This window comes from Erythrolamprus reginae, chromosome 10, assembly GCF_031021105.1.
Source record: "Erythrolamprus reginae isolate rEryReg1 chromosome 10, rEryReg1.hap1, whole genome shotgun sequence".
In the NCBI taxonomy this organism is placed as follows: domain Eukaryota; kingdom Metazoa; phylum Chordata; class Lepidosauria; order Squamata; family Dipsadidae; genus Erythrolamprus; species Erythrolamprus reginae.
In genome coordinates, this window is record NC_091959.1 from 39819381 (window position 1) to 39846260 (window position 26880).

Sequence of the window (26880 nt, forward strand, 5' to 3'; positions counted from 1 at the left end):
AAAGACCAGATCAGAGATGAAAATTGTCCAGAAAGTTCAACTTTAATCCACTACTGAAAACATAATAATTTGAAACCAGGCATTTGCCAAAGTAAACCACCTTTGGAAACCGTATGCTAGAAAAATTAAACCACCTTTAAACTTTTATGCTGAAGAGTTAAAGCACAACGTGGCTTTGCTGTAAGAGAACTAGGCTGCATTCTCCACTTCCGGTTTTTGTGCGGCTTCGACTTCGCCACTCATCTCTAGCCTTTGCGTGGCGTTCTCGCCGGCTTCAATCCGAAACCGGAAGTGTCTCCCTCGCGTCGCCTTTCTCTGTTCCTCAAGCCGTTGCCGGGGGCAACCGAGCTACCACTTTCTCAAGGCGACGGCGGGGCTCCTCCACGAGATCGGACCACACCTCCCATGATGCTTTGCAGGGATTATGGGCTTTTCTCCCATGCACGGCTGAACTCAAACCATCGAATTTCTGACAAGGGCTTCCCGTCATGCAGCGCGGCACGCCCGTTTCACTCCTCCTCCCTGCGTGTGACGTGGCGGCTCGCGACTGGTTACCTCGGGGGCCTCTTCAAACTCCTAAGCGCGCGCGAGAGAGAGAGGCTGCTTCGCCGCCGAGGCCGCGGGACAAGTCAAAACCCGGACCTCGAGGCGGTGGCCTCCTCCCCAGCTCCTCGATGGGGGTTTGACCGGAGGCTAAGGGAGAGCCGATGCCTTCGGCGCAGGCGTTCTCGCGGGCAGCCCGGCGCGCGGACGTCCGTTGGAGCATCGGGGGGCGGGAGTGCCTGGAGTCGGCGCGCGCCCCCCCTCTCTCGTCTGCGCCTGCGCACCGACGTGTGAGGGAAAAGGGAGCGCGACGGACGCCGGGAAATACTTCAGGAGGTACCGCCCGGGATTTCTCCCCCCTTGCTCTGCCGAGGCTGCTTTACGCTTGCGCAGTGGCGTCCGTTGGCCGGGGAAGCGATGGAGCGCTGGGCGGCCGGTGGGTTCTGGCGGGCCGGCTGGGCCGGTTGGCCCACCTGGGAACTGCTGGCTGCCTGCGCCGTCATCGGTGCGTTGGGCTGGCTTCTGCGGCTGCTGGAGCGGGGCCCGCGCGGGAGAGGCCGAGGGCCGAGGCCTGTCGCGACGCCTCCGTCCACGCCGCCTCCTGAGGAGAGGCCTTCGGGCTGCCTCGACCACTGCGACGGAGGTGAGAGGCCTTTCCCCGCGGCCGCCTTTCTGCCCCTTTCTCCCTCAAACGCCTCCCTGCCAGGTAGGCCGCGGGAGACGTCTTGGACTCCCCCATGCAGGGGATGATGGGAGCTGGAGTCCCCAAGCACCGTGAATGGGGAGAGAGAGCTTTGGTTAATCCCAAGAATGAGGGGGGTGGGAGATAAAATGTGGGGATGGGAGACCACCAGGTAATCCTGCAGGAGCAGGTGAGGCAAGCAGAAAGGTGCCTGGAGGAAGGCCAGGCTGTTCTTCTCCTATGGCCTGAATGTGCTTTTTCTCGGTTAGCTTGCCATGCCTGTCAAAAGCATCCAACCGTTTGGGAAGCTTCTGTGCCTTTCATAGAAGAACAGAGTCGGTAAATATAAAGTATTATTTGAATATAAGATGGTAGAAGAAATAGTTAAAGGAAGCATGATAGCTGAGCAAAGAATATTGGCCACCACATACAACTAGAACAGTGGAAAAAAATATGGCAGGAAAACTACAAAATGTTTTATAGATTTACCACCTGCAAGCCTAGCAAAAATGCTCACAACAGTGATAAAAACAGTATACAATGACAAATCTAATATTAAAAGTCTATAATAATAAATCTAACATTAAAAGTCTAAAAAAACTGCATAGGCAAGGGGAGATATCTCAGTTCCCCCATGCCTGAGGACAGAGGTGGGTTTTAAGGAGTTTACGAAAGGCAAGGAGGGTGGGGGCAATACTAATCTCTGGTTCCAGATGGTTGTTGGAGATGTGGTCATAAAACCGAAACTTATTTCCACATTTTCTAGTCCAGCCTCCTGCTCAAAACAGGAGAGACAAATATACACACATGCTTATTCTCTATGCCTCATTTCTACTATTTCATAGTTTTCCTGCAAACAATCTGAGGAAGAGCCATTGTGCCCAGCCCTGATCCCACCTAAGTATCAAGGAAAAGCTTTTTTCAGCCACTTTGGTTTAATGGTTAAGGTGTAGAGCTAGAAAGCGGGAGGCGGTGAATACAAGTCTTGCCTTAACGATGAAAGGCACCTGGGTGGCTTTATTTATTTATTTTATTAGATTTATAGGCCGCGCTTCTTGCAGACTCAGGGCGGCTTACAAGTATAAAAGACACAGCAGCAATAAATACAATTTCAAATATGATTTTGGACCAATAACCAGGAGTCTGGGAGTTGTAGTCCCACCTTAGCAGTGAAAGGCACCTGGGTGACTGCGCCAATCACCAGGAGACAGTGAGTTGTAGTCCTATCTTAGCCATGAAAGGCACCTGGGTAACTTTGGGCAATCACCAGGAGTCTGGAAATTCTAGGCCTGCCTTAAGGCTGTGTTATTTCCGACCAATCACCAGGAGTCTGGGAGTTCTAATCCTACCTTAGGGATGAAAGTCAGCTCGGTGACTTTGGGCCAATCACCAGGAGACTGAGAGTTCTAGTCCCATTTTAGGCATGAAAGCAGCCTGAATGACCTTGGGTCAGTTGCTCTTCTCAGCCCAACCCGCCTCACAGGGTTATTATCATGGTGAAAATAAGAGGAAGGAGATGTATTGGATAAGTTTGCTGCCTTGGGGTTTTATAAAAGTAATAAAAGTGGAATACAAAACAAAATACACTACGTAAAATGGCGCCTATCAAAAAGTGACATAAAATTACCCTTTCCTTTTCCTCCTCTTGTTTCTTGTATCCTGCAGCAGCACCCAGGACCAGCCTCCGATGCAAAAGGATGGCAATTATGACATCTGATGCAACTACACAAATTGCATCATTTGCCAGTTGTCAGGATGCCTGTGCCCTCACTTGGTCCCCCTCTGTGGATTCCTAGGCTATATTTATTTTGGGTATCTGGGGATGCACAGACTATCACTATGTAGGCAGATAGAGCTGCCTAAATGTCAAATAATTCTGAGGAACTTCTTATTTAAAGGATATTCATATGGAAATGCAGAATTTTTAAAGCAAAAAGAACAGACTCTCTCTATGGTAGTTCCAATTTAGATTCTTAGACTCGTTAAACAGGGTTGTTTAGATTTGGTAACATATAAGCATAATAAAGACAAAAATCACGAGTGCATAAGGATAGTTACAATAGTTCTGTTCTCGTATTTGTTTTGGTTTTATATGAAAGCCTTTACTTTTTCCTGGAAAAGTCAAACATGCTTAGATATAAACCCAAATCTTAGTTCCCTGGTGAAATTAGTTCCCAAGAAATATTTATTCAGACTGCTTGAGTCACTAGTAAAGGGTTTGCTTTCTAGATATTGATTTTGCTGTTGCACCTAATGGGATCAATGACATGAAAGCAATGTGTATTTATATATTTTGATTAAAACTATTTTATTGTATGATATTCTCTATTTGTGATCAACAATAATATTTGCAAAGATGTCAACCTCTCTTAACAGTATTCAAATTCCATTGAATGCAAAGTATTCTGTATGAATGCAAAAATCTCCTAAAGTATTTAGGCGTCCTAAGAAGGTGCTAAATACATGTTAAATTAGCATTTCTTTCGCATCAGTTTCTTCAATTTGAAACAATGCAGAGGAAATAAATCTGTAAAAGAATCTCATGGCCAGAGGGGCCAATTTATTTTCCATTTTAAAAGAAACCATCCCGCTTTCAAAATCCATGATTTTGTGGAAACTTATAGCAATTGTTTTTTCTAAAATATTGGTTAAAATCAATATATCCAATATTCTTACTGCCTTGAAATGCTCTGTTTATGTCTATTTCCAGTCCTTAACAGCAGCTTTCCTTTTACGGTTGAGATTTTTCTCTTACTTGGTTCTATTTTTAAATAAGGGGGAAGAAGTGGATTTAAGCATTCTGCCAGATGCTTAATGATTAAGATTTAGAATAATTCTCAGCATGCTTGCTGCTAACATTAGATCCTGTGCTAAAACAGAAATAGATTAATGATCTGATCTGCTTTTTTTTTTTTTAAAGTACAGTAACTTTGAAGATTGAACTTGTTTAATTAATTAGTTATTAAATGTATTTCAAGCCAGATGTAATAATAATAATAATAATAATAATTTATTATATTTGCATGCCACCCCTCTCCGAAGACTCTGAGCGGATTAACCAAGCTTATCAAACTGCTCTTAGCTAGAGGGTTTTTTTCCTGAGTCTTTCTTTTAAGTATGATGTCCATAAGTAGACACATTGCTTTACGGCAGGGTCACCAACCTTTTGGACCTCAGAGACCACTAAATTCATAATTTTAAATCCGACGGACCACTAATATCATCTGCCTAATGACCGGCTGAGTGAGCGTGGCTAGGTGATCATGGGACTGGTTGGGTGTGACTAGCTCGATGTCACTCAGCAGAAGCACCTCACTGAGGACTAGGACCATAGGCTTTCCAAGCAAAGGGAAGGCCTGTGGGAGTGCAAGACCAGGTACCGGCACCTGGAGGCTCAGCAGGCTGAGATGGTTAGCCAGTTCCAGGCCGTGATGCAGTCCCACTGGAACAAGGCCCTGTGGCTCTTGGACACCAGTGACGCTTCCCTCCAGCCTTCGCACCAGGAGGCTGAATCAGACTCCAAGTTGGAATTTCTGCCCCCCCCCCTCCAACCCGCACAAAAAGACCTCAAAGGAGGGAGACTCTTCAGCAACACAAATGTTCATTGCACGTATCCGGCCCAGGGTCCATAGTTTGAGGGCCCCTGATTTAGTGCAACATAAAAAATGCAAATATTTTCTCTTGTGGATCTCCAAAATGTTCTTGCAGACCTGCAATGGTCCATGGACTACCAGTTGGTGACCGCTGCTTTTGGGGGGCGGGGTGTAACTCCATCAGCATGCTGGCTGGGGAACTGTGGGAGTTGAAGTCCTTGCATTTTAAAGTTGCCAAGGTTGAAAAACACTAATCCTATCAATGTGTAACATAGCGGACCAATACTTCTTTTGACTCTGCCTCTATTTGCACAGCTTTTTAATCATGCAGGTAGTCCTCTACTTGAGCCCAAAATTTCTATCTCCAAGCAAGACATCTGTTAAGTGAATTTTGCCCAACTGTTGTAAACCAAGGACTATCTAATTATCTATGATCTCTGCTCCCCCCCCCCCCCTACAGGGAGGATAACAATGGATGACATCTTCTCCCGATTAAAAGAACTGAACCCTGATGAGCTGAGAGACGAGATCGTCAAAGCCGGCCTGAAATGCGGGCCCATCACCTTAACCACGAGGGCCATTTTTGAAAAAAGATTGGCCCAGGCTTTATGGGAACAGCAAGGACCCTCCGACACCACAGCTCCCTTTCCGAATGGCATCCCTGGAAATGCTGCGACTGATGGGAACCAGCCAGAATCTGGAAAAACAAATGGCCACTTTGCCGCCTCTGCCGAGGAGGGTGATTTTGGCTACAGCCTGGGCCTGAACCCTCCCGAGGAGGAAGCACTGCTGCGTGAAGCCAGTGGCTCTCCCCTTAGTTCCCAGAATCCCTCCAAGGAGCCTCTGCTCTACTACGGGGTGTGCCCAGTGTACGATGACGTACTGACCAGAAATGGTAAGAGTTTCTTTGAAAAATACTGTATTTTCTGAGTATAAGACACAGCAGAGTGTAAGACACACCTTAGTTTGGGAGGAGGAAAATAGGGGGGGGGGGGGGGGATCTACCTACCAGGTATTCATCTGGCTGGCGTCCTTAGTCTGATCAAACATATTCTTTTATCTTCTGGTTAGGGCTGAAAAAAAATCATCTAGTGATTTCTGACAGTCTCAAAATGGGTGAACAGTGCAGTCAGGCGGTAGGGAAAGCAAGTAGGATGCTTGGCTGCATAGCTAGAGGTATAACAAGCAGGAAGAGGGAGATTGTGATCCCCTTATATAGAGCGCTGGTGAGACCACATTTGGAATACTGTGTTCAGTTCTGGAGACCTCGCCTACAAAAAGATATTGACAAAATTGAACAGGTCCAAAGACGGGCTACAAAAATGGTGGAAGGTCTTAAGCATAAAACGTATCAGGAAAGACTTCATGAACTCCATCTGTATAGTCTGGAGGACAGAAGGAAAGGGGGGGGGACATGATCGAAACATTTAAATATATTAAAGGGTTAAATAAGGTTCAGGAGGGAAGTGTTTTTAATAGGAAAGTGAACACAAGAACAAGGGGAAAGATCAAAAGCAACATGAGAAAATATTATTTTACTGAAAGAGTAGTAGATCCTTGGAACAAACTTCCAGCAGACGTGGTAGATAAATCCACAGTAACTGAATTTAAACATGCCTGGGATAAACATATATCCATCCTAAGATAAAATACAGAAAATAGTATAAGGGCAGACTAGATGGACCATGAGGTCTTTTTCTGCCGTCAGACTTCTATGTTTCTATGTTTCTATCTTCAGTGGAAGTAGGAATGAAAACAAGCCTGCAAAGACTTAGGGCTGGAACAAACTTCAGGGGAATTAAAAAATTCTCCAAGCTGGGAAGATCATTAGCATCTCATTAGGGCTGGGGGGAAATACCTTCAAAAACCCCCCTACATTTGGTGTATAAGACGCACCCAAAACTTCAGCCTCTTTTAGTGGAGGAAAAGGTGCGTTTTATACTCTGAAAAATACGGTATGCTCGAAATAGGTCCCTTCAAGGCCTCCTTCGTTAACAGTCAACTTACAACCATTCGTTTAAATGTCTGTGGAGATTCTTAGTCTTCCAGGTCCCAAAGATGCTTTTTTCTTGAGGCAACTGGACTGGTCTTTGTTTTTCTTTGTGAAGACGTTTCACTTCTCCTCCAAGAAGCTTCTTGAGCTCTGACTGGATGGTGGGGAATAGGAGGATTGATTATTCCTTGCAGCTGGTCCTTTGCATCCTTTGTAAGGGTTATTGAGGCCAACCAGCTGCCTGCAAGGAACCATAAATCCTTCCATTCCCCACGAGCCAGTCAGATCTCAAGAAGCTTCTTGGATGGGAAGCAAAACGTCTTCAAAGAAAATCCAAGTCCAGCTGCTGCTTGAAAAAGCACCTTTGGGACAATCATCCATTTAGTGACTTATGGCCATTTTTCACACTTAAGACTGTCGCAGCGTTCCCCCATGGTCATGTGATCAAAATGCAGACACCAGGCAGTGACTCATATTTATGATGCTTGCAGCATCCCAGGGCCCTGTGATCACCATTTCCCACTTTCCCAGTTGACTTCCGACAAGCGGAGTCCTTGGAGGAAACCTTGTACTGCTTGATTCACGTAATAGTTTATTTATTTTTATTTATTTATTTATTTATTTATTAGATTTGTATGCTGCTATTCCGAAGACTAGCTATAGCCAAACAGGTCACAAAATGAGGCAAAACACATTTAAACATCTGCCTTGCTCAGTAATGGAAAGTTGGGGTTCAGTTGTCGCAAGTCGAGGACTCTCCTTCTCCCAAAATAAGACATCCCCTGGTCCAAACAGGCTTTTGAGCACATGGCAGTAAGGCCAAGGGCTTATTTCAGGGCTCAAAAAATTAAGACTCTCTTATTTTCAGGGAGACATAGATAGATAGATAGATAGATAGATAGATAGATAGATAGATAGATAGATAGATAGATAGATACATACATACATACATACATACATACATACATACATACATACATACATACATAGATTGATGAGAGAGAGAGAGAGAGATGATAGTTTGATAGATTGATAGACAGACAGACAGAGAGGGTCTTATTTTGGGGGAAACACGGTAGCTGTTGTGTAAACACATCTTCCCTCCCCCCCTCCCCTCCCTCCAGTAACTTTTGACAACTCCCTGAAATTGGCCAGGCTGCTTGGTTCTGATGGATCTTGCAGTCCCAACATTATCTGACTTTCTGCAGCACAACTGCAGGAACAGACAGCAGACGGTTAGCTGCCTTGAGTCTGAGACTCCTTCATGTGAGACAAATGTCAGCGAGGCTTAATAGATGGCTTTCTTATGGCCTGCAAATTAAAAATTCAACAGGAGGGCATCGATTTCCCGCGCTTAATGTGCACGCAGCGCCATCCTGGTTGAATTGCTTGAGAAGAAATGGCCGCTGGACGAGACCTTTTAGTGTGATAGCAATGAATACTTGGCATAAAAATAGCAGTGCTGCATATTCAACGATCGATGTGGTGCCCAGAGCTTAATGTTTATGGATTATGATTTTGAATTTGTTTGGTGGCTCGTGTTTCTCTCTCTCTCCCCCCACCCATGCAAAATTGGAAAATTTGGGGCAGGGGTGAAAATATTTTTTTCCCCATTATCGTTCTATAGCCGTCACTTGGGCATGGCAGGGGAAGGATACTGCAAAATCTCCAGTCCTACCCCACTCTGGGCCCAGCCAGAGGTGGTATTTGCAGGTTCTCTGAACTATTCAAAATTTCCGCTACCGGTTCACCCCTGATTTGGAGTACAAAAATACTGGTGTGTGTGTGTGTGTTTCTTTTCCAAAGAGAATAGCTGGAGATATTAATGATAGTTAATAGATTATAGTTATAGTTTATTAGATTTGTATGCTGCCCCTCTCCAAAGACGTTTGGTTTTTGTATAAGCTTTAAGAGGAAGGAGATGACCCAGCATGAATCTTGAGCTTGCAAGCTGCCTCTGTTCCTACCCGTTACCACCTTGCTTGTTTTTTGTTCTGTCGGGCTCTCTGGTAGAATCCTCCCAAAAATTCACAGGTACAAATTTCAGACACACGCGTTTGAAAATTCAAAACAATGTTCTTTATAATGAAAATTCACTTACACCAAGCCCTCTTTTGGTATAGCAAAGAGCACTCGTCTCCAAACAAACTGGTAATTTGTACAAGTCCCTTATCAGTTCTGTGATACTTAGCTTGCAGCTGTGAGGCAATTCGCAGTCCTTCTTCTTTCACAAAGTGAAACACACTGTGGTCTGGTTTAGTTTCAAAGCGGGGAAAAATCAGCACACAAAAGGTAAAAGTCAGTAAAGCAGTCATGAAACACAAAGATCAGATAATCCTCCACAATGGCCAAACCCACAGGCTGCTATTTATAGCAGCCTCACTAATTACCACAGCCCCACCCAACCACAGGTGGCCTCATTTTCTTTGATAATAATCTCTCAGTTGTTGTTGCCTATGCATCGCTCTCTGCATGCGTGGCTGTATCATTAATTCTTGTTCTGAATCCAAGGAGGAGCTAGATAATTGATCTCCTTCTGAGCTGTCTGCCACACTCTCCTCCTCCCTGTTACTCATGTCTTCTTGATCAGAGGAGCCTTCATCATCAGATTCCACCGGGGGCAAAACAGGCCTGCAGCATGTGGATGTCTCCCCCACATCCATAGTCTTCGGGTCAGGAGCTGGGCCAGAGCTAACCACAACAGTTTTTGGAATTACAAAGATTTATTTCTCTTGTTAAAAGGAGCCCAGTTGTTTGTTACATACAAAACTGGCAATCTTCAGTTTGCTGAATTCAGGGATAGTCCCAGAGGCTAAATCCCATCTTGCCTGATTTTTCTAGGGACTGGTGCCTTTTTTTCTCCTTCCAGTTTTTAGCTCTTACCTGAATTGGCCCTTCAGGCTGAGTTCCCAATTCTGAATTAAGGGTTGGTTTGTTCCAAACAAGATAAGATCAAGCTGTTAATTACAACCTGTTCTGGAACTATAAAATATTGAACAGAAATGGAAGAAATAACAAGGCCCCAGAAGATGCAACGGATTCTTTGAGAGGCCCCTTACAGCAGTGCCGGAGGACATGAAAACATACACTGTAAATCTAATCGCTTTTTAAAATGTTGTCTCTGACTTCAAGCCACAATTTTAAGCAAATTCCGTTCCTTTCAAAAGGTTGTTTAGTTTCTCAAGGAACAAAATTGACTTGCTGATGAAAAAACAACCCAACGTTGCATCATAATTTAAGTGAAATGATTTTAACTCCGTTCCAGTATTGATTTAATTACCTCTTTGCAGTTTTGAGTAGAATTAATCCGTTAGATGGAAGGCCCTGGGAAAAATTCCCTCCCCCAAAGTAAAATTCACCAAAAAGCAAATTTATCGTAATTGATCTGAGTGTTTTCTGCTGTCAGTCTCCATTGTATAAACATTTGGGATTAAAAGTAGAGGAATATATTTCTTAACTTGGCATTGTCTTCTGTTTTCATCAGAAATGAATTTACTTCACTGCTGTTGTTTTTTCTCCTCCCCCCCCCCCAAAAAGAAAGGGTACATGTCTATGAGGACAAAAAGGAAGCTTTGCAAGCTGTAAAAATGATTAAGGGGTCACGTTTTAAAGCTTTCCCAAACAGAGAAGATGCAGAGAAATTTGCCAAAGGTGTATGCGATTACTTCCCGTCTCCAAACAAGTCTGCCATTTCTCTGTCTCCTGTCAAAGTCTGTTCGGCCTTCAGCAGAGGTAAGTGAGAGGCTTAAGTGTGTTCCACCGGGGCTTTTAGAGTTAAATGGCGTTTAGACTGGTTTATGGGGATGCAGTGGCTCAGTGACTAAGAAGTTGAGCTTTTGGATCGAAAGGTCAGCAGTTCAGCGGCTCAAATCCCTAGCGCCGTGTAACAGGGTGAGCTCCCATTATTTGTCCCAGTTTCTACCAACCTAGCAGTTGGAAAGCACATGAAAAATAAGGACCACCTTTGGTGGGAAGGTAACAGCGTATCGGGTGCCTTTGGCGTTTAATCATTCCAGCTACATGACCACGGAGACGTCATTGGACAGAGCTGGCTCTTCGGCTTTGAAATGGAGATGAGCATGACCCCCTAGAGTCAGGAACGACTATCACACAGGTGCAGGGGAACCTTTAGACCAGTGATTCTCAACCTGGGAGCTGGGACCCCTTTGGGGGGTCTAACAACCGTTTCTCAGAGGTCGCTTAAGACCATGGGAAAAGACAAATTTCCCATGGTGTTAGGAACTAAAGCTTCTATTCTGTGCCTTGGAACATATTTTTACAATCCGACCAATCAGACGTTTACAGGTGTATGTGTGTCCCTCTGACCTTCCTGCCAATCAGCTTAAAGCTCTGTTGGGAGAATTGGCTTTAGACTTATGGTTGGGAGTCACCACAACATGAAGAACTGTATCAAGGAGTTGCGGCATTAGAAAGGTTGTGAACCACTGCTTTAGACTTTAAACTTAAGACTGCTTTAAAAACAGGTTTCCCCCCGAAAATAAGAAAAAAAGTGTTATATTTTTTTGAACCCTGAAATAAGCGCTGGGCCTTATTGCAGGGTATTACTATAGAGAAGGATGGGCTGTGCTTTAAAAAAGAACTTGCAACGTTATGAAAAAAGAGCAGCCACTGAATCTTGAGAGAGGCTAATAGAGGTGAGCCCAGCAGTTGGATCTGTTTCGTAGGCTTACTTTCTACATAGGGAGTAAGAATGCTGAAAGTTACTATTTAATCCTATTATGGAGGACCGCAGATGCTTAGGCCTGCCTTAGTGATTAAAAAATTAAAAAATTTAAAATTCACACTGCAAAGTTGACCTATGAGCCAAAAGCTAACGGGAGCCATTTCAGACCTTTGTATGCAGAAGTTCGCATTTTGCCAAAAGCCAATGTGTGCTTGTGAGTCTCTGTTGCATCAAGAGTGTGCACAATGCTATTTAAATCTTTTTAACAGATGGTTTGTGCTCTCCCGAACTGGAAACGGTTAGTAAAGAAAGAGCCAACAGTTACAAAAGCCCTCGTACCCAGGATCTGACTGCAAAGCTTCGCAAAGCCGTGGAGAAAGGAGATGAAAGTACTTTCTTAGAGCTCATCTGGAGTAATCCTCGCTATCTCATCGGCTCTGGGGACAATCCAACGATTGTCCAGGTAAAAAAAAACAAAACAAAGGTGCCTTGGCTATTCCCAGCTGCAGGACAAACAAGATCCCCTTTTCTTCCTCTCCCATCCAGACACGATATATTCAGGGAAATGTGTCGCTGCCTTGTGGGCCAGTCTTGCAATAAGAGCGATGTATTTCTTTATTTATATCTCACCTTTATCATCTTTACAAATAACTCAAGGTGTATTTTTCCCTCCTATTCCCGCCCCCACACACCAACCCACCCACCCACCCTGTGAATTGGATTAGGCTTAGAGAAAGGGACTGGCACAAAGTTACCCAGCCAGCTTTCATGCCTAAGGTGAGACTAGAATTCCCAGCCACCTGGTGATTGGCCTGGAATCAACCAATTGGCTTTTGTGCCTAAAGTGAGACTAGAACTCCCAGTCAGCTTGTTTCTAGGCCAAGACCCTAACCACTACACCCAACACACCCTATGAGGTGTGACATCCAGTCTCTCTTTATCAGCTAATTTTTGAGGCTGATAGTAGAGCCTGGAGAATTAGCCTGGGAGGCTAAGAAGAAATTTATGTTTATGTTGGAGCGCAGGAGTCCAAAATGGTGAAGACCTCTGTTCTTTTTCTAGGAGGGGTGTCGGTACAACGTCATGCATGTGGCAGCCAAAGAGAATCAACCCGGCATTTGCCGGCTGCTGTTGGACACTCTGGAAAACCCAGAATTCATGCGGCTGATGTATCCTGACGACGACACCGTCATGTTGGAGAAGCGCATCAGTTACATAGTGGACCTTTATCTGAATACGCCAGATAAAATGGTGAGCCTCCCTCGGCTTTCATGCCGAAATATTCGCAGTAAACCCTGTTCCTTTCCAAGGGCCCATCTATGACACATTCAAAGATGCTGCCAGACCCATCTCCACTTAGAACCGAGATCCATTCAGTTTATTTATTTATACGAGTCTGCGGAGAGGGGCGGCATACAAATCTAAATAAATAAATAAATAAATAATAATAATAATAATTATTATTATTATTATTTATTGGATTTGTATAAATGGTATAAATGAGTCTTGAGTAGTTTACGAAAGACAGGGAGGGTGGGGGCAATTCTAATCTCCGGGGGGAGTTGGTTCCAGAGGGCCGGGGCCGCCACAGAGAAGGCTGTTCCCCTGGGGCCCGCCAAAAGACATTGTTTAGTCGACGGGACCAGGAGAAGGCCAATTCTGTGGGACCTTATCAGTCGCTGGGATTCGTGCGGTAGCAGGCGGTTCCGGAGGCAATCTGGTCCATTGCCATGTAGGGCTTTAAAGGTCATAACCAACACTTTGAATCCCACCCAAAGGAATGGTGCCATGACCTAGTGATGAAACTCTTGCCTCACATAGTCAGGAGGCTGTGAGTTCGATCCTAGTAGAGGCACATGAGACTATATCTGCTGAACAAAGCTCCATATTGGCAACAGGAAGAGCATCTGGCCATTAAAACACTCTCCCAGCTCCATTCAGTTGCCCAGGCTCCAGCTCAGAAGGGATGATGGGGTTGTGAAAAGATAAAGGATGCTAACGCCACCCATCTTGCTTGTTTAGCGGAACCGTTCCCATTTAATTCTAGGAAATCGGTGAAAGATAGTGGTGGTAAATTCCATCTATGAATTTAAGTGGAAAAGTGCTACTCGTGTCAGCCGGAATCTGCCTGGTACAGTGTTCTCCATAACACCAGACATGTCGCTGGAAGGCAAAACAAAACTGCCTCTCACTTACTTTGGCCATGTGGGAATTCATTGGAGGAAGCAGTTCGATGTTTGGAAGAGTCAGCAGTAAAAGGAAACCAGGCCACCAAAGTGGCTGCCAAACATGACAAACCCTCTGTAGTTAAATCATTTGTTTATTAGGAGCGCCAGCAGACCCTCTAAAAAGTTTCTCTCTCTAACAAGTCTGTCCAGCAGGGAGATGAATAGTTGTCCACCAGACCTAGTCATCTCCGCCGCCTGCCTTTTGCCCCCAGACCTAGAGTGGGGCCTCGCTAACAATGGTGGCTCTTCCATCCCAAGGACAGGCCCATAGATTTCCACTGCTCTCCTCTCCTCTGTCTTCCGCACATCTGCCTGTCAGCCACTGGACCCAGCTGTTCTTCCTCTTCCTCATCAGCCACCTCTAGACCTGGGGGCTGTTGACTCTCCATCTGAGGGCTGACGGACGGCCCAGGCTTCGCCTCTGTCTCCTTCTCTCTGCCACCTCCATTCCCTCTTCCCCCTTGGAGTTCTCAGGTTGCCTTGAGGCTGGCCCTGACTCCCCCAACGCCTACTCTGATTTAGCTGCTTAAGGGGTTGGTGGCCAACAGGCCACAGCACAAAGAACATGGTGGCTGGACACCATCAAAGTTGCCTCCAGCCAGTTCATAGAACAGCTGAAAAAATTAGTGCAAGATTGGACGATGTAGAGAAACCTGCCCCACAGAATCGTCAAGAGTTGGATACGACTGAATGGATACTAGTCTACGTAGTCCTGAAAATATAGGCCTGTGATCAAAAGCTTTTCACCTGAAATGCCTCATTCTAAATTGAAGGAGAGTGGTCTAATATTTATTATTTGTCTTCCCACATTCTCTCTTGCTTGTTTCTATGGGCCTCAAGAATCCATTGCTATTGTCTCTAAAATAGAATTTTAGAATAGAATAGAAACTATTTTGGGAAAGCAGAACCACCCAATCCGTAAAGGAACAGTGTACAATAATGGATTATTCATACATTTATTTTTTTTGTAGGTATTTGATACACCGCTGCACTTCGCTTGCAAGTTTGGGAATCCAGATGTGGTCAGTGTTCTTGCTTCCCATCCGGGCATTGTAAAGAATCCCAAAAATAAATACAATCAAACTCCAGCAGATGTAAGTTGCATTCAGAGCATGTCAGAAAATGTCTTGATTTCACATTAAAAACACTTTATCCCTCGGCAACTTTTGAGATTTGTGGACTTCAACTCCCAGAATGCCTCAGTTCAGCTATGCTGGCTGAGGCATTCTGGCAATTGAAATCCACATGGCTGAACTGAGGCATTCTGGGAGTTGAAGTCCACAAATCTCAAAAGTTGCCATGGCTGTGAAATGCTGCTTTATACCTAAGTTCCCCTTTTAAGTCCAAAACCCGAAGCAACTTAGCTTAACTAATACACCTTACGCCTTCTTGCCTAACAGGTCATCTGTGAAAGGAACAAAAATAAATCGGCAGATCTGAAAGCAAAAATCGGGGAATACTTAGAAGGTTCGTATTTTACATTGCCGGTTTTGGGGGCATTGTTCTACCATGCTGGCATTGGGGCAGTTCAAAAAGCAAATGGCACAACACAAGACCAAAAAGGATATTTAATGTAGAATTCTTTTTTTAAAAAAAAACCAAACTGATAATCAAATCAGCTGTATTTAAGCAAATAAATATATTTTTTAAAATCTGCAGGCAGTGATGAAGTTGGGAAATGTTTCATACACCAGCAGCAGAGATGGGTGGCAGATGTGTAGGAAATTCTACCGGTTCCTTGGAGGCTCCCTACCTGAATATCCCTTTTGTTCCTTTGTGAACTAGGTCAGTGTTACGTGCCCCTCTTCAGAGCGGAAGATAACGCCACTTCGCCCATGATTGGTGCCCCCTGGTCCCCAGATCAAACGGACAGCAGCCCGCTGGCTTCTTCGCTTCTTCCCAGATACTTCGGCAGCCCCAAAGATCCCATGCTGACAGTGAGGGCTTACGCGGGGCCACTGAGTCCTTCCAAGGTAAGGAGAGCGAAGGGACTCTTCGCTGAAGCGCTGCCTTCTGTTTCGATGGCATATTGCAAGACTCTGAAAATGAGGCGCATGAGGGCTTAGTGGTGAAGAGTCACACTCCCCACTCAGAAGGTGGAGGGTTAAATCCCAGGTGTTTTTTAGGCAGTTGTTTCTCAGGGCACAGTGAGGAAATATCTGCTGTGAACACCACACAGGTGTCAGGAAAGGTATCCAGCCAGTAAACGCTCCGCTGTCTACAGGTCGCCCTGACTCTATCCCCAATTAAGGGAAGACAGGATTGTAAATATATATTTTTTTATTGTGGGACTGTGAAACTAGGATGAAGATGCTATATCTAAAAATGAAGCAGGCCTGGAGGTTGGCTGGGTAGACGGTGTACATGTAGTCCTCCACATATGACCACAGTTGAGCCCAACCTTTCTGTTGTTTAGCGAGACAGTTCAGCGTGTTTTATGACCTTTCTTGCCACCACTGGGCGGATCGGCTTTCTCCCTCCCACTTCACACACAAACACACACAGAAGACACCGCATCTGTCATAAATTTGAGCCAGTTGCCAGGTATCCAAATTTTGATCACCTGACCACTGGGATGCTGCAACGGTTGTGTGTGAAACACGGTCACAAATCCCTTTTCCCCCCAGTGCTGTCGTAACTTCAAATGCTCGCCAAGTGGCTGCCTGTGCATAAGTTAATAGCAGTAACTTTAACAATATTATTATATGAATAACAATTGAAGAGTCAGGGCTGTGCTACTGTTGTGTCCCACATTTTGCCAACCACCGTAAGATTGCTGCTATCTACAAAACTGTTTACTCAGAATTATTATTTCGTGGACTCGTGCTGGCTGTTAATGAAGTTGAATTGACAGCCGGTGTTCAGAAAAGACTGCTTTAAATTGTATTTGTGTTTGACAGCTACTAAGAAGCTCATTAATAGTCCTTAATTGGTAAAGTAAGTGTTTGTACAGACTTTGTATGTGCTGCGTTCTTGGTTGTCTGTAGCTGGGGCAGAACAGCTACCCTGAGAGTAAAACGCAGGTCCATAAATCGCCCGCATGGGACTGCTTATCTTGAAGTATCAGGGCCAGCTGGCTGGAAAAGTAGGGATTTTGTTCTTTTCATCTCTCCTCTCCCTTTTGGCAGGCAGAAGATTTCCGCAGGCTTTGGAAGACTCCACCTCGCGAGAGGGCAGACTACTTCTACCACGTCCGAAAATCTGATTTGGAAAGAGGGGTCGAGCGAGTTGGAAGGTATTTCAGACTCGGTGCCTGAAGCCAGGTGGCCAAAGGCAGGGGAGGAGTTGGGCTTCAACATGAAACATGTAAAAAGCCTTTAAAGCAAGCATGTGCACCAAATAGACTAGCAAGAGCTGCAAGTAATCATTATTATTATTATTATATGCACACGGTGTATCTGTAAACTGAACAGACCATTTATTGCAGAGATTAAGTGTTTCAGATGGTGGCCGTTTCCTTTTAAATACTTCTCTGTGGTTTGACACATCACCATGAAACATTCCTAACTACAATACAGGTTGTCCTTGACTTAACAGCTCATTTAATGACTGTTACAACGACACTGAAAAAAAATGTGACTTGCTGTATTTTTTGGACTATAATATGCACCGGTGTATAAGATGCATTTCAAAGAGGTAAGTAAGAAAGAAAGGTTTTTGTCCTTCCCGGCCCTCAGGAGCATTCTGCACACCCCATGTTTTTCAAAAAGAGACCAATTTTTCACCTGTTTTTGTGAAAAATGGCATGCAGAGGGTTTGGGAGGCTTGCAGGATGCTTTTGGTGGGTTGAGGAAGGCAGAAATGCCCCAATTTTTGCGAAAAATGAGCCATTTTTCAACCAGGGCTTCTGGAAGCCAAAAATGGCTATATTCGGTGTATAAGATGGACCCAACATTTCCACCCTCCTTTGAAGGGGGAATGGTGCGTCTTATACTCTGACAAATATGGAATGTTTTTCATAGTCATGATCTTTGCAGCATCCCCACAGATCTGTGACCAAAATTCAGAGAATTGACAACTGACTGACAGATGCAGTGTCCTGGGGTCATATGATGATCCTCTTTTATGACTTTCTAACAAGCAAAGTCCAGAACAACTATGCTACTTAAGAACAGCACGATTCACTTACGAACCGTGGTGAGAAAGATTGCCAGTGGGACAAAGCTCACTTAACAAATGTCTCACTTTACAACAGGAAGTTTGAGCTCAAAATTGTGGTTGTTAAGTCAAGGACTACCTGGAATGTTTTCTTTTGAAAATAAAATGTATTGGGATGAGTCTGTGAGGCTTAAACATTGTGTATTCAGCAGTCCTGCTTTTTGAAACAATTGATTTTAAAAAAATTATTATCATTCAGTGTCATGTCATACTTTTTTGAGTTGGCTCATTTGGAAACTGGAACTTACATGTGGTTTTTTAAATCTATCTCACTGTATTTTTTACTTCGTTATTTTCCTGATCTTTCGTTGTGACTTTTTTGAAATTTGGCATGATTTTCTTTTGGGGGCAACAAATACAGTAATATTAAAGGGGTTGGGTTGGTTGGCTGGTTTTCCTGATGATTCTATGAGTGCATAAAACAAACTGGCATTTTAGTGTGTGATTGCAACAAACCAGAAAACTGTAGGTGTGGGATAGTTTTTGTGTTGAAGTGCAGTCCTGAGGTGGATCATTTTTTTAAAAGTGTGAATTTGTCGCCAACATTAATTTCATACCATCCCAAATGATTTCTTTCTGTCTCATTTATTGCAGGGAGTTAGCGCATGAGCAGGGGTTCCCGTGGGTCGAATACTGGGAATTCCTGGGCTGTTTTGTTGACCTGTCTTCCCAGGAGGGACTAGGACGCCTAGAAGACCATCTGAGTCAACAACAGGAAATGAGCAATAATGCTCAGCTAGGAGAAAACGAGGCTCACAACAAACTTCCACAGCCTCATGGTAAGATTGAAGGCTGAAAAGGCAAGGGACCTTGGTTGGGTGGTTTAAATGGATAGCTTAACCTCCAAAGCAAATTTAGCCAAACTTGCTAACGCTTAGAAAAGTCCCAGGAGAAACCTAGCTGGTGGAGTACAAAATGGCCCTTTACAACCTGTGGATTTCAATTCCCAGAATTCAGTGGCTGACTCGGGAATTCTGGGAGTTGAAGTCTGCAGGTCATAAATGGGGTTATTAAATGTCTATGGAAATTCTCAGTCATCCAGGTCACGGTTGTCCCAAAGGTGCTTCTCCCCCCCCCCCCCCCGGGCAACTGGACTTTGTGGTTTTTCTTTAAAGACCTTTTGCTTCTCATCTGAATTAGAGCTCAGGTAGCTTCTTGGATGAGAAGTCCAATGCCTTCAAAGAACAGACAGAAAGTCCAGTTGCGTCTTGGAAAAAACAGCCCTGACAAAGGGGTTATTAGCTGCCCACCCCTGGTTAATAAGCATTGGTGGTACTGGCGTTACCAATTTTTAATTTTCTAATTAGTTAATTTTCTAATTCGGAGTAAGACTGTTTTCAACAGAACTAAACTTTGTGTGTTGTAGCGTCAATACCAGAAAATATTGTTTCATAAAAGAATAATTAACTATAGTTTTCCAATCAGTCAGACCTTTTGAACCAAGCTTCATTCCAAGTCTCTAAACTCTTACTTGTATGACACAGCAATTGTAGCATATTGTTTTGAACACAGTTTTTATTTTTGTTGACGTTACAGGTAAAAGCAAAAACTGTAATTCTGTCTCTGTTGGCGCATTTCTCGATGACGACGACATGAGTTTGGAAGAAGTCAAAAACAGGCAAAACGCGGCCAGAAATTTCAGCCCCGTCATAGCCCCCAATGAACCGACCATCAGTACCTTTGAAAGCGCCAAGTGCGACATCTTGTCCATGGAACATACGGCGGCTATCATGCCAAGGACAAAAACCCCCAGCCGGCCGCCCGAAAAAGGAGACCCCGTCAGTAAAAATGGATATTGCAGTCCGGGCACTAGTGATGATAGGACAGGAAGCCACAGGAGGCATCCCAGCCAGGAAGAAAACTTTCAGCCCCCCGTTGCCAACTTAATGGATAAATTTGATCAACTCTCTTGCCAGGATCCAGATGTGTCGAGGGAACGCTCGCCAGGCAAGCCGAACCAGGTGGTAAAAACGTGGAAATGCGAGGAGCAGCTGCCTAAAATGGGCTCCTTGCTTTCTAAGGCAGGGGCAGCTGCCAGGAAGAACAAGGATGGCAAAAGCAGGAAGGAAAACGGGGAATCCCAAGAGGCAGCCGGGCCCTCGGCGGAAACAGAGGTGGTCAGGCCCGCGGAGAGAAAGCCGCCGGGCGCTTTGGAATCACAAACCGAGACGTCCGTTCCTGGTTTGCTAAAAACGCCTTCCTCGAACAGGAAAACCAACCAGATGTTCCTTTTAGGGTATGAAAGGGGGCTTGGGGTAGAGAAAGGGGTTTCTTTGTGGGCTTCACATCAGGAAATGTTTTATTTTATTTTTTTGCTTTTTTTTGTTTTTTTAAAATAAAAAAATAAAATAAAACCAAAAAAAACCCATCAGGAAATGTTTATTTTTTTATATATTTTTATTTAAAAAAATAAAATAAAAAATAAACAAATTTCTGATGGGTTTTTTATTTTTATTTTTGAAAAGAAAAGAAACATTTCCTGGTGGGTTTTTTAAAAAAAAATTATTTTTGTTTTATTTTTATTTATTTTTATTCATTTTTTATTTTTTTATTTTTTGTTTAAAAAAAACAAATATAAAAAATAAACATTTTCTGATGGTTTATTTATTTTTATTTATTTTTTTATTTAATTTTATTTATTTTATTATTTTATTTTTTAAAAAAAATAAAATAAAAACACATCAGGAAATGTTTTTAAGGACTGCTAACTTTTAATGTTCTTTTAAACACATGTGGGTGGTCTGTGGTGGCGCAATGGTTAGAATGCAGTACTTGCTGGCTACTGTATCTTTCAGAGTATAAGACACTATTTTCCCCACTAAAAGAGTGTGGAAATGTTGGTGCATCTTATACACAGAATACAGCCATTTTTGACCTCTCAAGGTTCCACTACTGCCTCCAATTTTTGCAAGAACTGAGTATGCAGAGGGCTTGGGAGGCCTGCAGAGTGCTTCTGGGGGCTGGAAGGACAAAACCTTTTTTTTCCTTACTTACCTCTTCAAAACCTTGGTGCACCTTATGCACCGGTATGTCTTACAGTCCAAAAAATACGTAATTCTGTTTACAGCCAGCTAAAGCAGTTCAGCACTTTGAAGGCTCAAGGTTACTCAGCCTTCCATCTGTCCTAGTTTTATCAAACATTCTTCCACATTTCTAATAAAATGAGGACCCATATTGTTGGGGGCAATAGGCTGATTCTATAAATCACTTCAAGGGCTGTAGAGCACTGTGAAGCAGTATATAATCCTTCCTGTCTTAAGTGCTATTGCTAGTGCCCTCCCTCCCTCCTTCCATCCATCCATGGTGCACAGTGGTTGGAATACAATATTGCAAGTTCACTCTGCCCACTGCCAGCAGTTTGATCCTGTCTGGCTCAAGGTTAACTCAGCTTTCCATCCTGAGGTGGGTGACCCATCTTGATGGGGGAAGGAGACTGACTGCAAAAAACCATTTAGAGAGGGTTGTGAAGCAGTAGAGAAGTCTAAGGGCTATTGCTACAATTCATTTAGCAAGCATTCAATCTCTTGATTGTTCAATCTCTTCTTTAAAACTTCCAGTGCTGGAGCATTCACAACTTCTTGAGGCAAGTTGCTCCACTAATTAATTGTTCTGTTAAGAAGTTTCTTCTTAGTTCTAGGTTGCTTCTCTAGATTAGTCTATGCTGTGCAAATCCTGACACTGGGTTATTTCAGTCCTTAAGCATCTTTTTGTGCAAGTCCTTCAGTACTGTGGCCAATTAGAATAGAATTTTTATTGGCCAGGTGTGATTGATAAATGTGCACAAAATTAACAAGCAACAGATATAGCAATAGCACATATAGGCTGCTTTATTGTGCTTTACAGCCCCCTCTAAGCGGTTTACAGAGTCAGCCTGTGGCCCCCAACAACCTGGGTCCTCGTTTTACTGACTTCACAAGGATGGAAGGATGAGTCAACTTTAAGCCAGTCAGGTTCGAACTGCTGGCAGTGAGCAGAATTGGCCTGCAATACTGCATTCTAACCACTCCGCCACCACGGCTCCTTTAGTTTTGTTCCAGCTGAAAGAGCTTGTCCAGTTTTAGGAGGAGCTGTTTATTTGCGTCGGGGTCATCCGAGGGGACACTTGCTCAATTGGGGCACTCTCTCAGCAAAAGGCCAGACGTTTTTATTTTTTTTTAAAAAAATCCTGAAATATTTCTGTGAGATTAGTGAGTATCAACCGCTGCCTTTGGTGGTGCTCAGCTGCCTTAATCCAGCTTTTTTCCTCCTGTGCTTAGGGATCAACCGTCAAAATGGGACGACGATGTGTTAATGGCGTTACTCGGCGTAGAGATCGACCCCCAGAGGTACCCTGCTATTTGCAAGTGGAACGAGTCCGTGCAGGCCTACCCTGCTTCCGAACGGCGAAGGTACCTTACGGGAAGCATGAAACGGTTCACTAGGCAGGGGGAGGAGCAGCTATCCCTTCGCGTTGGTGTCACATCCATTCTAGCATACAGGGAGTAAAAAGCTACACTGCACAGTGTTGTCTGTTGTTCTTTCGCCTTCTTCCCCCTAGTTAAAACTACTCGGGTGACTTACTTTCTTAAGAATCCAATTTGTGGCGCTGAACTAAAGATACTGAACTAAAATTAATTACTACTCGGTTTTTGTTTTTTTGCCTATTCCCCTCGGTTGGTGGGGGGGACAACATACATTTTTGAAAGGACAAAGCTGTTTTCTCCTCCAGATAACGTTTTGGGTGCCAAGGGAAGGGTGTTGGAACCAATTCTGGGCCAGTGTTTCACAACCTTGGCCACTTGAAGATGGGTGGACTTCAACTCCCCAGAATGCCCCAACCGGTTCTGGGAATTGGAAGTCCGCCCATCTTCAAGTGACCTGTTGTGAGTGGTCCACCACTGAGTTGTTGAGAAACCTTATTTTGGACAAAGACACCAATGTTTGCATTTTTCTCTGTTGTCAGTCAAGAAACTTTTGATTACTTCCTACTAAGACCTGCACTTAATTACAAATAATCTATAAAAGCCACAGCGACATTTTTTCTGGCTCCCTTTTTCTAACAGTCCCTTTACGACCAATCGCTGTACAGAAAACTAAGAGAAGCAGTTTTTCCCAAATTTTGCCCCTCGGTTCTAACCAAACCGCTGCCTTTTCCCAACAGGTGGGCCAGCCCTTCCCTGAAAGGATTCCCCCGGGGCCAAGCCAGCCCTGCCCGAAACCTTCCGTACTTCAGCCCAGGGAAGAACAGCCCCGGGAAGTATAACGCAGCGGCCGGCAGCTTCTCTCCGGATTTAGGGAGCCCGGGACGGTACACGCCAGCGTACGTGAACTACATGAACTACGTGAACTATAAGCGGCAACATTACTCAGGACTGCCTAATCATTAGGGCGGGGAATCAGCCGCCCTGGCCGTGAAAAGGTTGGAAGTGAATTTTTGGATAGTGGAAACCTTGACGGGATGGCTTTTGTGACCACTTTTTATTTATTTATTTCTTGGAAGAGGGGGCTGCTGGAAAGAGGGGGGGGAGAGAAGCATTCCATTCACCAGATTGTCAGAGTCTTGTAAGGTTAGGAAGTTCAAGGCCTTTGAATGGGAAGCCTAAATCTTGAGGTTGAGGGATTCATGCGTACAAGGGGCGTTTTTGGACTCAAGGAATTACAAACTGAGATTCCAGTCTACCTGTAATTTTCTCTCTCTTTCTTTCTGTCTCTTCTTCCTCCCTCCCAGCCCCATCTCTTACAGTCTTTCTTTTTCTCACTTTCAATCTGTCTTTCTCCCAGTCTCTCTGAACATGTTTGGATCCTTGTGACTATAAACGCCTGAAAAGAGAATTTCCATTGTCGTAACCCATCTTCCAGTTGGGCCAAGACAGGAATAAGCCACCTTCAATCCCAGAGGATACAAGGGCAGATTGCAACCTGGTTTAATTAGGAATCGTTAACGCATAAGGGGGCTTTTGCTGAAGCTTTAAGAAAAGCTAATGAAAGTTATAAATAACACAAGTGAATTCCCCCCCTCCCATTCGCCCCTGGTTTTGAGGGGGGGCAGACTTTGCAGCTTCCACGTGGCAGGAAAGCAATTTCCCATCCACGGCCAAGTTCATCACTGCATCCCGTGGGGAGCGTATAGCATTGATATTAACTCCGTGTTTGATTAAACCACTAGGAACAGATCACAGTTACTCTGCTGTTGTTTTAAATCTCACGCTGTTTAATGATGGCTGATTTCTGAGTGTCCAACATTTAAGATTAAACCTGCCCCAAATAATGCTTCTATTCACCGCAGGTCATTTAAAAAAAATAAAATAGCAAAGTTCCATTCTGCAAAGGTCTACTCTTGTGCACTTTTCAATAGCTGAAAAGGGAGGGGGGGAAATACAAAAAGGGGAGAAATTGTTAAATCATAGGGCTTGAAAAGAGTGGCGGGAGGAGTTATTTCTGGCACACTAACTTGAAATCATCACAGCATTAGGAACTGCACCGGTGGTTTCCTTATCCATGTGTAACCCACATTTTATATACTACCTGTTTGATGTTTTTGGTACTAAAACTTCAGAACTACACTCAAAGACTCTTCCAGTTTTATTAGTGCCTTTTGTAACTTTTACGTTTGGTATTCCTGTCTTGCTTTTCAACGGGTAACGTCCCCTTACGTATTAAAACACACTTTAACTTTCCACTTTTGCAGTTTTTTATAGTTTGAAAGATTCTGAGAAGTACTGTAACCATCTATTTATTTTATATATGTAATATGTGTGTGTCCTATACACAAAACAAAAATTAAACAAAGCGATTTAAGGATCACCTATCTAAAAATGGCTGTATGTATGTATAACTCTGGAATGCCTCAACCAAACTTGGGACACGCATGACTCACTACCTGACAAAAAATACCATGGGGGTAAGACACCCCCAGGGGTGGCCTTTCAGAACAACGGTCAACAGTCGTGTTCCTAGCTCAGCGTTTTTCTTAAGAGGCCGAGGCAGCAGTGGGCTACGAGCCGGAAGGCTAAATTGCGCTCGCCACTGCAGCTTGTAAGTGCTTGTGGGACCAGTGCAATTTTGCTTCTGCTCCTGTGGCGGTAGCAAAATCGTGCAGGGAGCCGCAGGTGCGCCGGTGTTTCGATGAGATTTTTGCTTCCGCGCATACCAAAACACAGGCGCACCTGCGACTCAATGCGCGATTTTGCTACCGCCACAGGTGCAGAAGCAAAATTGCGCTGGCCCCGCAAGCACTTATGAGCCGTCGTGGCAATTTAGCCTTCCGGCTCATAGCCCACCACTGGGCCTAGGCTTCCCTCACGCAGTAGGCCTACGAAGCGAAGGGAGCCTAAATAGGCCAGTAAAGAGGCCTTTGAGTAAATGCGCCACAGCCTAAGCGGATCACCCACCCACTCACAGCTTCGGCCCATGTTCCCAGGATCGTCCTTCGCCCCAACTCACTCTATGAAGGGCGGGACCACCCCGATCAGGGTGAAACAGATAATGGAAGCCAGAGCCAGCCAAGTTCAGCAGGGGTGGTGGAGACGCAGCACGGGCCAGCTCAGGGATGCATGTTCCAGTCCCAGGCTGTTTGAGGAAATAGTAAAATGAGGGGGAGGGCGCACTTCTAAATCCCCCAGCTGCCCACAGGTTCTGTAGCTGAGATTTGAACAAGGTCCTTATACTTTTAAACCCCTGTAAATAAAACAGCTTTGATTTGACACTATAGATATAATTCAGTCCTTTTCCTGTCTAATACAAGTTTAGGATAAATAAATACCAGGTAATAATAGCTAGTTTGGAATAGAAACCAGCTTTGGGAGCAGCCCCCTCTTCGGCCACCCAGCTTTTGCGATCAATATCGTTCTCCAGAAAGTATAAAACCTCTCCAGGTTTGTACTAATTGACACATGTTGCAATCAAAAGGCAGTTTTCTAAAAAATCCCTTTAGTATAGTAGCACTTTTCTAAAATCCAGCCTTTGTGCAGTGCTCTACACCTTGTCTACGTAAATGGTACAAAGCTGGATAGGGCTATAGTAGACAGCGGCAGGCTTTGTGTAGCGCTTACTCCACAGTATAAAGGAAAGCATTCGTGCTTAGCCACTGCAAATTAAAATCGTGGGCAACTGACCAATTTCCTTTGCTTTTGTTAATATTTTTGTACTCAACAAGGTGTTTCTAGGAGCACAAATGTTCAATTAATACTTTTTTTGTTAAGTCTGAAGAAAGGTCAAAGACTTGTTCTTGAAAATATTGTCTATAACGGACTTGTGTATTTTTTTTTGTCAATTGTGTTAATGTGAATTTTAAACAAGCTTATTAAATTTGTTTATTTAAAAATGTCTTTTCTCCATTAATCAGTTGTTGGTAGAAGGGACCAGTGATTTTCAACCTTTTTTGAGCTGTGGCACATTTTTTACATTTACAAAACCATGGGGCACATTGAGGGGGGGGGGGGCGGCGGCGGCGGCTAAAAAAATATTGGACAAAAGAATTCTCTCTCTCTTCCTCCCTTTCGCTCTATTTCCCTCTCCCTTCCTCTTTTTTTCTCTCTTCCTTCTTTCCTCTTTTTTTACTCTTTCTCCCTATCTCCCTCTATGTCTTTCTCTCTCCCACCTTCCCTCCCCTCTCTTTCTCTCTCTCTTGCTTTCTTTCTCTCTTGTTCTCTTTCTCTCTCTCTTTCTTTCTCTCTCTTGCTTGCTTTCTCTCTTGTTCTCTTTCTCTCTTGCTTGCTTTCTCTTTCTCTCTCTTGCTTTCTCTTTCTCTCTCTTTCTTTCTCTCGTTTTCTTTCTCTGAGCTTCGCGGCACACCTGACCATGTCTCGCGGCACACTAGTGTGCCACGGCACACTGGTTGAAAAACACTGCTCTAGACCACAGGTCTTCAAACTGGGCAACTTTAAGACTTGTGGACTTTAACTCCCAGAATGCTCCAGCCAGCTATGCTACGACTCTGAAGACAGCTGTACAGGCCACAGGAAGCTTGTTAATCCCATTCTACTCAGCTATGGATCTTAAAATGCTGAAAAAAATCAGGC

The 26880-nt window shown here is 44.2% G+C and overlaps 1 protein-coding gene across 2 annotated transcripts; it reads left to right on the plus strand.

Annotated features, from left to right (window-relative positions):
- The first annotated feature begins 566 nt into the window (after positions 1–566).
- On the plus strand, positions 567–26183 carry ANKLE2 (ankyrin repeat and LEM domain containing 2). Of its 2 annotated transcripts, none has more exons than XM_070762700.1 (13): positions 567–1186; positions 5279–5713; positions 10349–10543; positions 11765–11958; positions 12558–12746; positions 14695–14817; positions 15124–15190; positions 15509–15696; positions 16852–16958; positions 18476–18660; positions 19418–20117; positions 22138–22269; positions 23022–26183. In XM_070762700.1, exons 1-13 carry the CDS (start codon positions 961–963, stop codon positions 23245–23247), a joined length of 2967 nt encoding a protein of 988 aa, XP_070618801.1. In that variant the 5' UTR covers positions 567–960; the 3' UTR covers positions 23248–26183. The 2 variants fall into 2 exon arrangements, with proteins under 2 accessions (XP_070618801.1, XP_070618802.1); XM_070762701.1 differs by having other exon boundaries at positions 616–879.
- Positions 26184–26880: the final 697 nt, after the last annotated feature.